At 41.3% G+C, this 16,229-nt stretch overlaps 1 protein-coding gene across 5 annotated transcripts in view; it reads left to right on the top strand.

The window, feature by feature from the left end:
* ATF6 (activating transcription factor 6) overlaps window positions 1-16,229 on the top strand; it is a 73,801-nt gene that overhangs the window by 8,243 nt on the left and 49,329 nt on the right. For all 5 annotated transcript variants that reach the window (XM_085586935.1, XM_085586932.1, XM_085586931.1 and 2 more), the window contains 3 exons: window positions 3,656-3,841; window positions 4,247-4,338; window positions 15,504-15,644. In XM_085586935.1, coding sequence (XP_085443061.1) covers window positions 3,656-3,841; window positions 4,247-4,338; window positions 15,504-15,644 — 419 coding nt within the window. The remainder of the gene's footprint in view (window positions 1-3,655; window positions 3,842-4,246; window positions 4,339-15,503; window positions 15,645-16,229) is intronic.

Here is a 16,229-nt window from a genome sequence, read left to right as displayed (position 1 = left end):
TTGAAGGATAAAAAGAAACACTGCAGGACTTTCTTGTGGGTTTAGGAGGGATAAACTGTTAGCTTAACACTCAGACTGCCAGTGGATTACACTAGGATGGGCTGATGGCAGGCTGTAGGTGTGAGGCTCTGTGTATCCTGGTGGCACACATGTGCAGCCTGCCAGCCATGGGGAAGTGCCAGAGTATAGAAAATCTAGAAAAAATTAGTTATGCAAAATAACTTCAGCATAAGTATGGATTTCTGTTGAAGGACCCTCATTTCTGTGCTGTACCTTGTGTAATATTTGTGTAACATGAACTCATTAAGCAAGTTATGCTCTGTTGAGTTAGAGGCAACAAAACCCAGAACTCCCATAAGAAAAAAAAAAAACAACTTGCATATGTCTTGTATTCCTGCAGTCAAGGATGCGTTTTCAAAGACAGCAGCTTTCATAAGCTGGGGTTAGAAGCCAGCTAATGCTATGTTGAATGGTTTGTACTTTGGGCTCTTTGTTAACTTTCCCAGCACATGTACAAAAACTCTGGAGTATGAGAGACATTCTTGCTCCTAGAAGTACAGCTTGTGTTGGAAGGCAGATTAAATTTTGCTCACAATTGAGTTGTCTTTGGAAGTAAATTGAGATAGCAGTGTTTATTTGTTAAGTGCTTGATGCTCTAAAACCTCTGAATATGAGAGGTCAATCTGAATCTCGTTAGTGCAGTTTGAAGCAAGGGTTTGCAATGAACCTGCCAGCTCTCCATATTTACAGCATTTTTGTGTGTGTCTCTGCTAGTGCTGGTTTTCAAAGCTAGAAAGCAGAAGTTGCATCACTACTTACTGATTGTTTTTAAGGCCAATGTTCTCCCTCTGTGGTCTGTGTTTCCTTAGAACCAGAAGTTGCTATCTTGAGTAGAACATCAATATGATACAACTTTAAAAGTTGGGGGCTGTAAAAGAAGTTTGCAGAGGGGTTTGCTACCTTTAATCTTGGTTCAGCATTTGTGCAAAGCAATGTTCCTGAAGCAGACTGACATTATAAATTAGTTCCTTTCCCTCCTGAGTATCAAAGTTCTCGAGCAGGGGGCATGTTTACCTTGGTGCTAGGCCAGCTGTGTAATGCCGATTGGCATACTGCTTCCAGGTTCAGCATTCCTGTACCACTTCACTCACTCAGCTCTTTCCATTTCCTGCATCACATTTAGGTGGGATTGGGTGTGCAACTGTGGCATATTCCCTGAGAAAAGCCAGGCAAGACCTGGAGGGCTGATCAAGGAGAACCTTATGCTGTTTAAGGATTGTAACTTAAAACAAAATAAGTTAAGGACACAAATGCTGGATTTCATTTAAGAAAAGCTTAAAAATTAGTCAAAATGTAGTTGGTGTGGCATAGACTGAAACACAGATACTGCACAGGCTACCTGGAATTAGGCTGGGGACAGCTGCTACTCTTCACAGCACTTGGACAACTGTGAATAAAGTAGAGAAATCTGGATAAGTAGCACATAAAATGTAGATGACAGTGTTCGAAACAGTGACAGATATACCTTAGGATGTACTCTTAGTGTAGAGGCACTGCACTGGTGCTCTAACACCTTATTTTCTTCAGAGAAGCATGTAGATTTGCCAGAGGTTCCAGAAATGCAATTAAAAGCTGTCCAGTAATCAATAATCCTGAGCATTCCTTGTCTGCAAACAAGAATGGATGTAAACAATTTGGTCTTTTCCGAATTCATGATGCAGAGGGTCTTTTTTTTAAAAAGAGGAATGTAACTCCTTGTTTGGAATAGCACACAGCTTGAGCCAAACTGCTGCATTAACTCATTCCTTATTTTTTCATCTCTGAACAGTTTAAGTGATCCTGGCCGCAGACTGGTGTGTTCTGTACACTGCAGTTCTTGGCTAGCCTGAATCTTGTTTTGGTCCAGTTTTTAATGTCTGCAGAAGCTTTTTTATGTTAAGTATTGTACTTTAAAAATTAAAGACAAAGCTTAATGTTAATGAAAATAAGTTAAAATGTTTTCCTTCTCCACTCCCTGCTAAAGAGAGGAACTGGAGTAAGTGCAAACAGCTTCACTTTCACAGACTTTGGTTGTTGAAAGCAGACTAGACATATACTAAATGATCTTTATAAAAGCAATTAGACCAACATGGAGGCAGTCCAGAATGTTAATGCACTGTAACATGTTTTCTTTCTTTGCCACCAAACTGCATCATCCTGAAGAATGGTGTCTTCAAACTGCTTGTGGATGCTTTTTCTTGAAGATGCCAGTGCCTTAGAACAACATATTGTCTGTGTGCAAGGAGAGACAAGATACAAGGAGAGAGCTGAAAAGCTGTGGTTAAGGTTTTTTACATAGCTGGACTCAAAATCTGAATTATTTAATGTTACTGTTCTGTGATTATATTATTTCCCTAGAATAATACTTTGGGAATAGTTCTCATCTTTTTTCTTTAATGTTCCTGCTCTGGGAGATACAGGTTACACCAAGGCCTGTGCTGGTAGCTACTGAAGGATATTCAGGTCTGTATAAGATGGATAATTCAGTTATCTGTCAGTGTAATTGTCACTGAGGCACATCCAGTTGCAGCTTAAAAGTTTGATGGAAGTCTTCTGTTCCTAATGAAAAGAGAGTTGTTAATCTGTGAGGGAAAGGAAATCAACAGTCTAGTGTTTGAACTTAGTATTTTAAGTAGTTTTGTATAGTTCTGCTGTATCCATCCTTGTTGTCCTTGTCAGCAGCAAGATGCTTTCTGTCTGGGTTGTCCCACTTAGTGCAAACCACAAAATGAGTAAGTGGTAAAAGATGATAGAGTGTTCCTGCTTGAGAAAAAACATCAGTCATCAGGGCTGTTGGAGGATGGGGAGGGGTTGCTTTGAGCTGTCTAGTCTGGTCTTGCAGACTGAATGCCTGCTAGTGGTTAGAATGAATTATATACTCTCCTGGAGTATGTTTGCTGGTTGAGCTTTATCCCGAAGGAATCCAGTTTGTGTGCTCTCAGAGACTGTTCTGTGATGTGATGTGAACTGCTTTTAGTGGGACAGTCAGGAAATGTGAACCCAAGCCACACTCCTGATCTGAATTAAGATGTTAGTGCAGATGCACCCAGAGACTGCATTTAAACTGCTGTGTAAGTGCTTGATACACATAAATGTGCAATCTGAGATGAGCAACACTATTCAAAATCTCAAAAACTGTGTAATAGGTGGAAAAGGTACAGAAGCAGGTGTAATCAGTATGGAAATTACTTCCATACAGAACTGACTGGAAAACCCTAGAAATTTCCTGTTAGGAAAGCAGATGACTGATTGTAGCCTGTAAAATGGTGCAGGGAGAAGTCAAGGTGAAAGACTTGCTGCCTTGCAGACATGATGATAGGTAGTTTTTGTCTTTGTGATTTGATAGATCAAATCAAACTCGAGTATATGTTTGATGACCCCTGCATATAGAATGATGAGAATACAGAAGAAAACTGAGACAGTTCAGGACCTGTTTTTTTCTTAGGTGTACCATGATCCTGGGATGCCTCTGTGCTGACCATTCCAGCTCATTTGAAGCAGAGTATGGGAAGCTATCTGTGCAGACCTTTGACAAAGCAGAGAAACAGAAATTCTGTGTGAAATGGAGGCAGTTTTAACTTGTGGATTGTTAACAGCCTGTGTATTTTGTGTTCAGGTGAATGTCTTGAGGCGGCAACAGCGCATGATTAAAAACCGTGAGTCAGCCTTTCAGTCACGCAAGAAAAAGAAGGAGTACATGTTGGGGCTGGAGGCCAGGCTGGAGGCAGCCCTGCTGGAGAATGAGAAACTCAAGAAAGAAAACAGCACGCTGAAGAGGCAGCTGGATGAAGTGGTGTTAGAGGTAAGAGATTGTGATGAAAGTCTGATTTTCAATGAAAACAGTTGTTCAGGTGGAAGGCTCTACAACAGAGTTGGGGAAATACTAACTGGAAGACTTTTGAGGGTTTCTAGCCCAGTATCGCAGTTCAAGCATGACTTTCACCCACTCTAGGTCAGGATAGCTGACACGTTATCTGGTAGACTTTTCGTTCTTTACTTCATGGTGTTTCTGAATATTTCATTGGATAGAAATGAACATAATGTATAAACCAAAGTTTTGTTTTTAAGTAGTTCAGAAATACATTCACACATAATTAGACAAGTATAAATCTAATAATCGAGTACAATTTGGTGTACTTGGCTTCTGACATATCCCTGCATATGGGTACCCCTCTTCTACTCAGTGTCTTCTGTTTTCTCTGTCTAGAACCAGAAGCTCAAAGTATCATCTCCGAAGAGAAGGATGCTGTGTGTGATGGTGATCCTGGCCTTTATAATGTTGAATTATGGTCCACTGAGGTAAGATGCTTAGAAATTCCTCTTTGCCTAGCAAGTTTACTATCCTGAAATTTTTGTTTGAATCATTAATAACAGCCAGTGTTGTATTTTAAAGCCTTGAGGTTGAAATCTGAAATGTCCTTTATTCTCCTCCTGCTTAGGGGAAGATGCATCTGTATAATGGGTTCTCTTTTGGAATCCTTCTGGCAATAAGGGCTAGATCTTGTAAACCTCATTTCTCCTGGTTTGGCATTTTTTTAATTCAGTGGCAGCATATAGCAGTTTGTCTGCTCCATTTATACCTGCAGAGATTAGGAACTGTGTTTAGAATCCTTTTAGGAAAAAAAGTCAGACTTGGAGAGCTTATCTGCTTGCTCATACCTGTGCTAATTTCAGTAGCTATGACTTGAAGCTGCTTTAGTACTCAAAATACCCAGGAAATCCTGCTGTACATTCCATGCCTTGCAGTCCTGACCCTTAGACATGTCCAGCTGCAAGCCCCCTCATTACAGAGTAAGCCCTTGTCTCCCAGGTCTGGTGAAGCAGTTGTGCCCTCCCCTTAATAGTTGAAGTGGTAATCAGAAACCTCTCTTGTTTGAACTGTTATCAGTAGGGTGTACAAGCCAGAGAGCAGCAGGGAAAGGCAGCCAGACACTTCATAAAGAACTGTGGAAGAAACTGTGGAAGAAAGGAAAATAAAAATAAATACTTCTTGCACATACCTGTCTATTTAATTTGACTTTGGAACATAAAGATCTTTTAGATTGAGCTGTTCACTTTTTGAAAAAGGCATCATATTTCAGTAGGATCCCAGTCAGCAGTGTCTGCATTTCTCCTCAAAATCCCAATCAAACTAAAGGAATGGGATAAATATGGAGGAAGACTTTGTTTCTGGCTGTGATAATTTTTTAGAAAGTGATGTTTGTATTTTTAGTATTAGAAAATTTGCTAAAGCTGAAATTACTTCTGAAGTATTGTACTTACTGCAAATATTGTTTATCTCAGGAAGTGAAACACAGATTATAAATTTGCTTTGATATGGGTGATGATAAGGTAGACCATTTCTTAGTGTATTTAGGAATTGAATTGTGATTTTTGACTATCAGGCAGAAAAATCATCTTCCAGATCGTAAGGGATTGATTTGTACATCCCATCTGCATTTGAAGTGTTACTACTCACTTGAGAGAGACACTGATTGAGAATTGCTAGAACCAGTCATATCTTTCTGAAGCTGGGGGAAATGTACTTGTGTCTGCATTACAGTGAGATGATGGAATGCATGAAACTCTTGTTAGTGATGAAAGATTTGGGAACACAGAGAGATGGGTGGGAAGTCTTTTACCACAGTGCTCTGAAGTTTTGTATCTTCCCTACCCTAGGAGTGAAGCAAGGTGTTGAGCTCAATGGCAAGGCTGTCAGAATGGGCTGCAAGGTCATGTTGTGTTGATGTCTTTGCAGCACTGAGCAACTATAGGAATGTGACAGGGTTAACTTCCTGACAGGTTTGATGTTTAACGAAGTAGATAAAGCAAGAAGAAATCCTTGGATGTCTGACTGTACAGTAGCTGGGCATGCCAGGTGGTTTGCATCAGCTCTGGATTTAGGCAATGAAGAGAAATGTAAATGCAAATTTGCAAGGAATTACTATTCCTGGGTTTTTATTTGTCCTCCATAGCAGAAGAAATGCTCACACTGCAATTAAAATCCTAGGCTATATCAAGGTGATGTGAATATTGATTGTGCAATACTCTTTAGAAGACCCAGAATGTGGGATATACAGACCATTTCTTTAGATTTTACTCCTCTCATACATATTTTCTTCCATTTATAAAGCTGTCACTAAATGGCAGCTCCACAAACATGACAGGATTGCTGTTCTGCTTAGTCCTTAACAGCCAAAGCTTCCAATATATGTGGGTTTTTTTCAGTCTTCCAATTTCTTACAGAAATAAGTAATTTTTTTTTTTATAATATCCATGCTAGCTTACAGTTCAGCAAAACCACTATTTTCCCCCACTTAGCTTGCCGTGGAATCCCTAGTTCCATGCAGTGGTTAGCTGGAGGTAAATATGTTCTGGAACCTTGTGTTGCCATTTTTTGAAATGATTAAGAAATCATTTCAATTGCATACCTGAATGGAGGTGTGCCAGCATTTGGGCTCAGGGTGTTTTGATCCAAACATACTAGGAGTGAGTATTTTGTTACTTAAAACCAGTGAACCATTGCAAAGAGAATATGACATCCAAAAAAGCAAAATCATGGGAAATTCATCCCCTAAAATCTGTAGCAGACTTTGAAATTCCCTTAGCCGCCCTTATTGTAAGATGCTTTTTAGGTTTCTTGTGGCAAGTCGTAGGTTTTTTTGAAGACTAGAGGTAAAACAAAAGGGCAGATGTATAGGTTACCTCTTTCTATCAAATCAGAGAAGGAGAAACAGTTGGGTTGTTTAGGGTTGGGGATGCGAGACTGAAGAGCAGTCCTGTAAAGCCTCCGTGTCCTGCAGTGGATCAGTGAATGTGCAGTGCTTGAGCACTCGGCATCCTACAGAACAATCCCATCTGGATGGGTGGCTGTGTAGATAGTTCTGTGTTTTCCTCTGCATTAATGGATGTGTGTTGCACTAATAAAAACTAACACATAATTTTTTTAATTGGTCTTAAGTTTGTTGCCTGTGTGTGTGGTGAGATGTTTGTAATGTTTCATGGAGGACTCTGGGACTGCTGTTCAGCAGTTTTAAGATTATGGAAAGCAGTCCAGGATGTGGCAGCCCTTGGCAAATGAGTTTAGCAGATAAAATTATTCTGCTGACACAGGTTTTCATGCTGACAGATAGCGTGGGGGTAATCTATAATGCTGAACTTGGGAATGTGGGGGTGAAAATCTCGTAGGGAAGTTGGCCTCTTGACGCAAGAAATCCGTTTGAAAATACTGGAGGGAGAGTGCTACCCAATCTGTCTAATTACTTGCAAGACTTTCAGAACATCCTTCAGTCTTTGACACAGCACCCTGGTATCTCTAAGATAAGAACGCAAGTCTAATTCTGTAGAAATTGAATGCCAGTGTAATTTGAGGATGTGAAAGGGGCTTGTGTGGAGTTCGTGGTAACTGCATTAGGTAGCTCTGTGTTACTAAACTCTTTGGGTTTGTTGCTGCCTTGTATTGAAAACTGAAACTTTCAGTTGTTAAAAGAAGAAGTAATTTAGCAAGAATTCTGTTGGTGTTTCTATCTGTTTGTTTTATACTAAAAGAGAGGTGCCCAGGAATTTCCTATCTGTGTGTCAGTGAACTATTCTGTCTGTAATCTTCATGAGTTATTTGGATTTGGATTTAACACACGTAAAAACTTCCTTTTATTATTATTTAAGAGTGACTGGTGAGGTGTGTGGATGATAAAGGGTACATTTGGGTTCAGTTCATGGCTGAGATCACCCCCTTGCCCCAGCCTTGTATTCTGTGAGGTGCAAGGCAGGAAATGGCAACCAGCAGCATTTGCCCAAAGGCAGTGAGCACACAGGCTTTGGGCAGGGAGGCGGAGCTGGAACCAGGACATCTGGAGCCGGGTGTCCCTGGGAGCCAGGTGTCCTGGGAGCCAGACTCTCCTGCCTCCGTATGTGCTTTCTGTGGAGCCAGTGTTGGTCCCACTCCCAGCTGGCATGGCATCATTGAGACATGGCTGGCTGCTCGCATTGACAAACATCTTGATTAGCTGTGCTGGTTTTTTAGCACATACAAGATCAAATCTGGTCATTTTCAAATTATTGCAGTTCCTATATGCCTTTTTGTCCTCCTTTGATTTCCACATTACTGTTGGACTATGCCTTAGAGTAAACAGATCTGAAAATGTGTTAAACAAGCACAAACAAGGCTGAAAGAAATGATAACCAAGCACATGTTCTAGTCTAAACAATCCATGTATTTATTTGGGGAATATTTTTATTTTGATTCTCTTCCCTGCTCTAATTTCAATATAAATTTTGTTGTATGTTTGTTTTGGTTTTTTTTAATGCAAGTCCTACATGTGATAGTAAAATATTTGCAGGGAAAGGAGAACAATTGCAGAAGATGCAAATGATAAATTTTCAGCATCTCTTCTTGGGATTGTAGCAGCAAAGCATGTAAGCTAGTGGCTGTAGCATTATCTTTTTGGCTATAAAAAGTGTTCAGCTAGTTATTTCTTTCCCCATAATCAGTCTGAGTAAGCTTACATAGTGGTTGTCACCTAGCAGCAAACTTAGAGCATTTATTAAGATGTCAGCCAGACAGAACGTGTCCTAACTACCACTTAAGCTATGTAGTGGACAGAAAACAAAAATACAAAGTTGGAGGGAGGATTTGCAAAGAGAAGGGAACAGGAGGTTTGAGATGGTGATGTGATACTGGTTTTTTAGTATTATTATTAATTTTGTCTTTTCTTACAAGTTGGCCACCTCTCTAAGGCTGGAATCCCTTTCAAACTGGAAAACAGACTTAGGGATATGCAGAAAGTTGTATTTATGGTGGAGGATGATTGAGGTGGTGATTGATGTAGCTCAGTACAGCTGCTGCTGCTTCAAAACCTCTTGTGTCCCGCTGACCTCAAGCAGCTGCAGAAGAATAGCTGGCCTTTAGTAGAGATTTCATTGCAGCTCCTCTCCAGGGTATCCTCATGGATTTTCCTCTGCTTTCCAGGACTAGCCTGGAAACAAAATAATCTATTAAAAATTTAGATCCACTGAGCAGTTGCAAATAAAGACACTGGCCTGGCTGTCTGAGAAGAGATTTGTCTGCTGTTGTCATAGACTACAGCAAATGAAGAAGCAGTGACTTTCAATTCCTGAAAGATTTAGGGGTGTGTCTAATTTCTTAAATTGGTAGCACAAACAGGGAAAAAACTCAGAAGTGCTAAGATTAATTATCTTTTACTAAAAATGAGAAAATTGCCCAAGGATTGTTCAGCTTGCAAGCTACCATGACCTTCTGTTTGTGAGTATAAAGTAATGAAAACACAAATCTTCAGTAGCAGTACCCAGGTTATTATCCCACCTAGTGTGCAGGATGCTAGTCAGCACTACTGGGCTCTGCTAAGCTTTTGGAGCATGAAGGATTTGGGCTGCTGACAGCACCATCCACTGAGCACAACTGTATTGGTATCACTGTGGTCTAGTGCCCTTAACCAAGCTGAGCAATCTTGAGCTGGGGTGTGGGTGAGCAGGATTATTCTGAGGCCTGGTGCATTCAGCAGTGTTTTTCTGCAACTTTGCTGTTGTTTGAGACTTTATGCTGCGCTTCCTTGAATAAAGAAACAGACCCATTGTATGGTCAGCCAGAGTGTAGGCATACCTCAGTGATGGGGTGTTGGAAAGTTAGAGGAATAGTGCCAGCAGGGAGCATTTTGTGGGCAAAGGAGCTGGTCTTGTTTCCATACCATCACATGCAGCAAGTGTTGTGTTGCTGCAGAGGTGTGGGAGCTGTGTGCTTGTGCTGAGGTCTGTCAGTACAGATCCCATCCACAGCTGCCAGGCCAAGGTCCTGGTGTGATCTGAAGTCACCTCTGTGCTGGCACGTGACCCCAAGCAGTGACATGGTATGTTCAAAAACATCCCAAATGTCCCCTTGAGTAGCATGTGCTGAGTAGGCTAAAGCTATGTGTCTGGTACCTGTCCAACATATGAAGGAAGGGCAGTGACCAACAGCTCAAACAGCAGTATCTTGGCCTTACATTAGCTTGTTTCTTTAACAGTTCTTCCTGGACTCTGTGTGTGCTCCTTCCTGCCTCTATTCCAGGGCAAAGTGGGGCAGGTTGGTTGGAACCACTGGTGGCTTGCAGGAAGAGTGGCAGAGGAGCTCTCAAACTCGCAGTGACTGCTTGAAGCATCTCTAAGAGGTGTTCTGAGAGCAGAGAACTGCAGATCATGGGCTGTACTTCAGGGTCAGTTTCTTTTCCTCAGTTCTTCCACTCCTGGGCTTTTTTTGCACTTGGTGAAGGATAGAAAATTATTGGTTTTCTGCCTTTTGCAAGTCTCAATAGCTTCCCATATGTCTTCAGGAGGCTGATAGGCTTAAATGGGATGTATAGTAAAGCTAAATACAAATGATGACAGTAAAATGCCTATTAATTTCTTTCTCACTAGTAGAGAGTAACTGGTGAAATGTGAAGAAAAAACTGAGTTGAATGCAAGAGGCATGAAACAGTGCCATGTTAGCCAGGCCCATGGCTTCTGGGTGCCAAGGAAAGATTAAGCCCTCTGGGTGTTTTAGCAGAAACAGCAGAAGCATCGGAAAACATTTGAGGCTCTTAACACTTGTAGTACAGGAAACTTAATGTAATGTTTATGACACTGAAAGAACATGTTTCAGTGCTAAGTTGAGTGTACACTTGTGTTGGAGATGGCCCAAAGATAAAAAACTGCTTCTTCAGCACACCTTTGGTCTTGTGTTGTAGTTTCTTCTTGAAGACAGAGGGAGAAATTGAGAGAAAAAGGACAGGCTGAGTGAATTGGCCACGGGTCTAGGTTCCAGATCTTTCAGTACCTCTCTTGATAGGTTGCTAATTGCATAAAATTGAATACCTTTGGTTTTATAACAAATTACAACTCTGGGAGCAGGAAGAGATTTCTTCCTGTGTCCTCTGCTGATCACAGCCACAAGCTTTGGCAGTAAAGGCCAGATAATGGTACAGAGATTTCCAAGCAAAAAAAAAAAAAATACTCTGGGTGTCAATATTTGTTTTCTTCTTTTCTTTTCTGGAGGCTTTATTAGAAATAAATTGCTATTTAAAGCATGCAAAACACAACAAAACTGCACAAAAGCTCCACTTTGAGTTGCTTTCCTCCTCTTCCGCTGCAGAGGAAGAAGGCTGGGCTGCTCTCTCCAGCCCAGTACTCGGAGAGGGCAGCTCTGGAGCCGGCCTCAGAAGGCAGAGCCTTGCAGTCAGCAGATGGTGCACTCATCAGGAGTAGAAATGAGAAATACTTTCCAGAGAGTGTCTGGCACTATGGCAGCCTTGTCTGGAATCAGTTAGGAAGAGGACTAGGTGTTTGGTTGGTGTCTCCTTGCAATGTCAACTTTAGCTTGTTGGAAACTTCCCAGTTCATACTCAGAGTTCTGTCCCCAGAAAACTCTTTGTTATGATACCACTATTGTCTTTTGTCTACAAATTGCTGTACAACTTAAATGTCAGTATTCAAAACTTGAAGTGCACAGAATTTGTTCAGCCAGAAGCACAAATGAAATCTAGTTTGGGCTCCTGGCAAGACTTCCTTTCACATTTATCAAACTGACATTCAAACCAAAGAAGTAAAAATACAACTAAAATATCAGGTGCCATTGAATGCCTGGAGAAACCATGGCAGGAGTGCTGCTTTTCTTTCCCTCTCATAATCAAATTTATCTACATGTCGGAACAAACATCTGCATTAAGTATTTAGTGGTTCTTTCTTTTTTCCCTTGGATCTGGTTTTGCATCTGAAACAAGCCGAGAGCTCAGCCAGCTTGGACAGGGTGTTTGTGGCTTGTGAAAACTCTTTCATGCTCGCGGTATCTGGGATGTCCAAATGCAGGCTCTAAAGCCTTGCTAGGCACCCCAGGTGTGTGAGTGAGCCAAACAGGAAAGATTCCAACTTCTAAAAGACTGTCTTGCCCAGTAAAGCCAATTCTCAGCTTCAGTCTTTTTGACTTTGAATGTAGGGCAGTTACTCAGTTCCTGCAATTAGCAGGACTTGCATAGGACAGATATGCCAAAGTGTATATCTGCACTTTTCCAGCTTCTCATCTTGTAGCTCAACAGGATGAAAAAACTGTCAATGCTTTTGCCATCTGTCATATTAAACCAGTTCTTAAACCAGCTGTTCATATCTTAGTTGAAAATTCTGTTTTTCTGAAGCTTTCGTCCCTCTGAATGGGATCTTCTACCTTTCTTTTTCACGTTTTCTGGCCTCTTCTGCCTGATGCTTTTAAATGCCCAATATTTACTTTGTCTTCAGTATCATGGTGCTGGGATCTGTTCTGCAGGCCCTTCCTGTTGCTGCTTGTATTGTTGCTGTCTTGCTTGGCATTTGTGAAGCTCAGCATGCCTCTGAGGTCAGCAGATGTTTCCAGATGCAGCTCTGCAGAACAGGTCCATCATCATCCCAGCTGCTTGAAGGGATTCCTTGCTCCCAAGTTATGCTTTTCCCCCCATATTAATGTTGAAAGAGGAACATTTCTGATACCCTGTCTCAGACTCTCAGGTACCCACGTGGCAAGGGAAGGCCTTGGAGAAACTGGAGGACATGGACCATTACCTGCACATCATCTCCTATTTGTTTCCTGAAGATGGAGCCCTATTTATAGACAAACTTCACTAGTGTTCCCTCTGGGGAGAAGGGAAGAGGAAGAAATGATACAACAGAACAACATCTGTTCATATGGGGAAAAAAATGAACAAAACTAACAAAACTCCCCAAGTAATTAGAAGGTGGAAGTGGGGCAGGATTTCAATTTGTGGGGCTTTTCCTTATCCAGAACTAAAGTTATTTTGGTTTCAGGTTATTGCCACAAACCAGAGGAGCAACAAAGGGGATTTTTACATTTATTTTTTTTTCAGACATGTCTGAGACATTGAGAAGGAACAATCATATCAATGTCCTAGAAAAAGAATGGGAAAGGGGGAGTGCAAAAGTGGCCCATATAGCAGAGATTGCCGCTAGCTCTGCTTCAAAAGAAAAATTAATAATCCTGATAAAGGAAGGGGCATTGGAAAAAATACCCTGATATCATATTTTTTTCTCAAGTTTGTGTTCACATTATCAGAAGTGGGCACCATAGTTTATGCCTGTAAGGATGGCAAAACATACTCTGTTCACCTCCTTCTTTGTCTTTTGCTGTTGAAGTTATCTTCTTTCAGGTTGAAACATCCCATGCTCAGCTAATGAAAACGTAGAGATATTTTATGCTTAAGAAGAGGGAAAAGAAACATTTCCTCTCTTCTAGAGCTGATGCAGTAAATGTGGTGTGTGTGGTTTAGAATGGGTGTGTAGCTAAAACAACTAAATCACAGAAGGGAAGATTAGCTGTGCTTGTGGAGCAGTGCGTGTCTTTATACTTGGTTTGGATTTGTCTCTGTTCAGAGTTCAGGGTGAACTGCAGTAGGAATGAACTGTATGTGACACTTCATCTTGCCAAGCTGGAACCTGAAATAACAAGAATTGCTTTTGCAGAATGAGACAAATAGGAAGGAAGAAGCATCATTAAAAAAAAGCAGTTTGTTGCAGTTCTTCTGCTTAGATTTTTTTCTCAGCTTTAACTAACTAATTACATGGACAGTTTGTCTGGTTCTGTATGTCATTTTGAATGGGAAAGGAAAGAAATAGGATAGGCTAAAACACCAGGTCCAGCAGCAGACTGGATGGCTGATACACTTCAAGCTGTGGAGAAAGGATTTGCAGGAGAGTTAACAACTTTCAGATCTTCTGAGGGATGTTCTTAGTCTAATGAATAAAGTGCCACGTGCTTCTGGCTGTCAGGACTCCAGATTAAGAATAGTAAGGGCATTTCACAGGTGAATGGCTTCCAGCAGGAACAGGAGGCATCCATTTAAGCATTGGCCTTAGTTTTGAGCTCTGGTTCTTGGGCTTGAGACACTGCAGTTGTGCTGATGCTTTTGTTGGCAGAGAAGATATCTGATCTCATAAGGCTTAGTAGGTAATGGGGATTGTTTCTTTAAAATTGGATAGGCCTGGTGTTGCCTGATATGAATAAACCATCCAGCTTTCTGTGCAGTAGAAGCAATGAGACATTTGGATACCAGTGTACACAGGCAGTAAGTTTTCTGCCCATTGGCACAAGTGAAAGCAGAGCCTGTAGCATTTCTGCTGCCCTTATTCCATGCTGCTGCTAGAAACCTGGAGGAGATGAGGCAATCAAAGCAATGTCAACCTGCGTCTAGGATTGTCCTGATTCCTATGGTTCAGAATGTGACACAGTTGCTCACAGGGTTACTGCTAATAGGGGTGCAAAAGTGTTGGCAAAAGAGAGGGAATTTCTAGGCAATTTTGTCTGCCTTCTGCTTAGTTGTGGTATATTTAATCTGCCCTCCTTCCTAAATTTTGCCTGTGTCTATTTCTATTTGTTGCCTGTTGTAAAGTGATGCCATGTAAAACCAGGAAATACTCACCTGTGGAGTTTATGCTCTGCTGGACAGGAGGGGTGAGGCATGAGTTAAAATACACTCTGTGAACTGTTATGAGCATGAATGGCAGAAATCTCATCAGTGTGCTGCATTGCATTTTTATGTTTTCACTCTGTTGCTCGTAGTGATGCTCTGCTGTTGGCAGCCAAGAAGATTAAGACTTGGGTTTGTAAATATGCATATTTCAGGAAGCAACTGTGTTATGAAAGAGGGAAGCCAGCCTCTGGAGAGGAGAAATTTAAGTATTGCTTCTGTGCTTTTGAGAGTTCTCCCTGGTAGCTCACCCTTCTGAAGATGCAGGTCTGGTACAGCAGTGGTGGGTTGTGTTGCCAGCTCACACATGCAGTGCTGCTCCTTCTCTGCATGGAGAGCAGCACAGATGCTCCTGGCTGGCTGAGTAGACTCCAGGACAGGATCCTTCAGTCCATGCTAGAACACACCAGATCAGGATGTCTGGCACCATGGCCTGCTGCCCATGGGGCTGTTGGCCCTGCCAGTTGTTCTAAATCCAAGTAGAATTGAACATATTTAGGTTTGTGTACAGTCCTGGTAGATGTCTGGCATAACATTCCAGGCTTGCAGCTGCACGGAATTTGATAGCTAAGTTTTTCTTACATGTTGTATTCATATAAACTATGTAGATTGTACTTTGAGGCTGATGAAAATTGAAGTTTAGGCATGCTTTGATTTAATTGTAGATAATTTTCTTATCCCTGTAGACCTGGGTTACAAGCAGAGTGTTCTTAGTTTCAGCAGGTGAGGCTTGTGTGAGGGAATGTGAAAACTAGAGCATCAGAATCCTTCAAACAATTAAAACTGAAAAAGAGAACAGAAATTCTTTTCTGACTAGTACTGCTTTGAACAATGGTATTATAATGACACATCAGTTTTTTACAGTAGATATGACATGAACCTTATCCATGTAATGTAACAGCAGCCAGAAACTTCCCCACCTGAGTATTTAATGCCTCACAGAAAAATGCCTTGCAGACTTCTTATGTGTGTGATACATTTTGCTATGATTATTATGTGTTCCAGTGTATTTGAAAAGGATCCCAATGGAGTAGATTCCACTGTCTCTAACCACCGGACCAGAAATCTCCTGGAATTCTCAGCTCACCAGGAGTCCAGCACAGCTCAGAAGATACCTGAGGGCATAATTTCTGAGAAGAGTAACAAGTGAGATGAAAACCTTTTACATATTTTGGATGGCAGAGGGCACTGGTGCTTTTAGCCCTTACTGCCCTGCTCACCATTTGGCCAGTGCTCTTGCTGCTTTTACAGAGTACCTGAGTTCTAAATACAGTGTTCTGAAAGCTTCTCAGTTTGCTTTTCAGATTAGTATGGTGTCTTATCTCCCAGAGTACCCAATACATAGAGCTTCAGAAGTGTACACGTGGCTGTGCTGCATGGTGTTAGGGAAGAGAGCTTATCCACAAGTGCTTGTCACCAAGATTTTCAGGACCTTCTTCAATTCAGCTGTTTGCTTTTTTCCTCTGATCTGTATTTTAGCTTGCATAGTTGTGATAGCTGTCATTTATCTCTTCTTACTTTTTTACTTTTCAAGCTGGGGTACTTACTTTTCTTAGTTGCTCAAGAGAAGACTGGGGAAGTTGACAAAAACACTCTCTGCACTTAGCAGTGTCTTTTTCATTTAAAAAAGTCCATCTGAGTCCATCCCTGTGCTTATCCATTATTTAATTAAATACTGCCTTTCAGGCTTCCTAGATCTCCAGCATGCAGTGCATAAGTGAACATATAATT

Source organism: Lonchura striata, chromosome 8 (assembly GCF_050655825.1).
Source record: "Lonchura striata isolate lonStrDom1 chromosome 8, ASM5065582v1, whole genome shotgun sequence".
NCBI classification, from domain to species: domain Eukaryota; kingdom Metazoa; phylum Chordata; class Aves; order Passeriformes; family Estrildidae; genus Lonchura; species Lonchura striata.
This window is presented reverse-complemented; position numbering and strand designations above follow the sequence as displayed.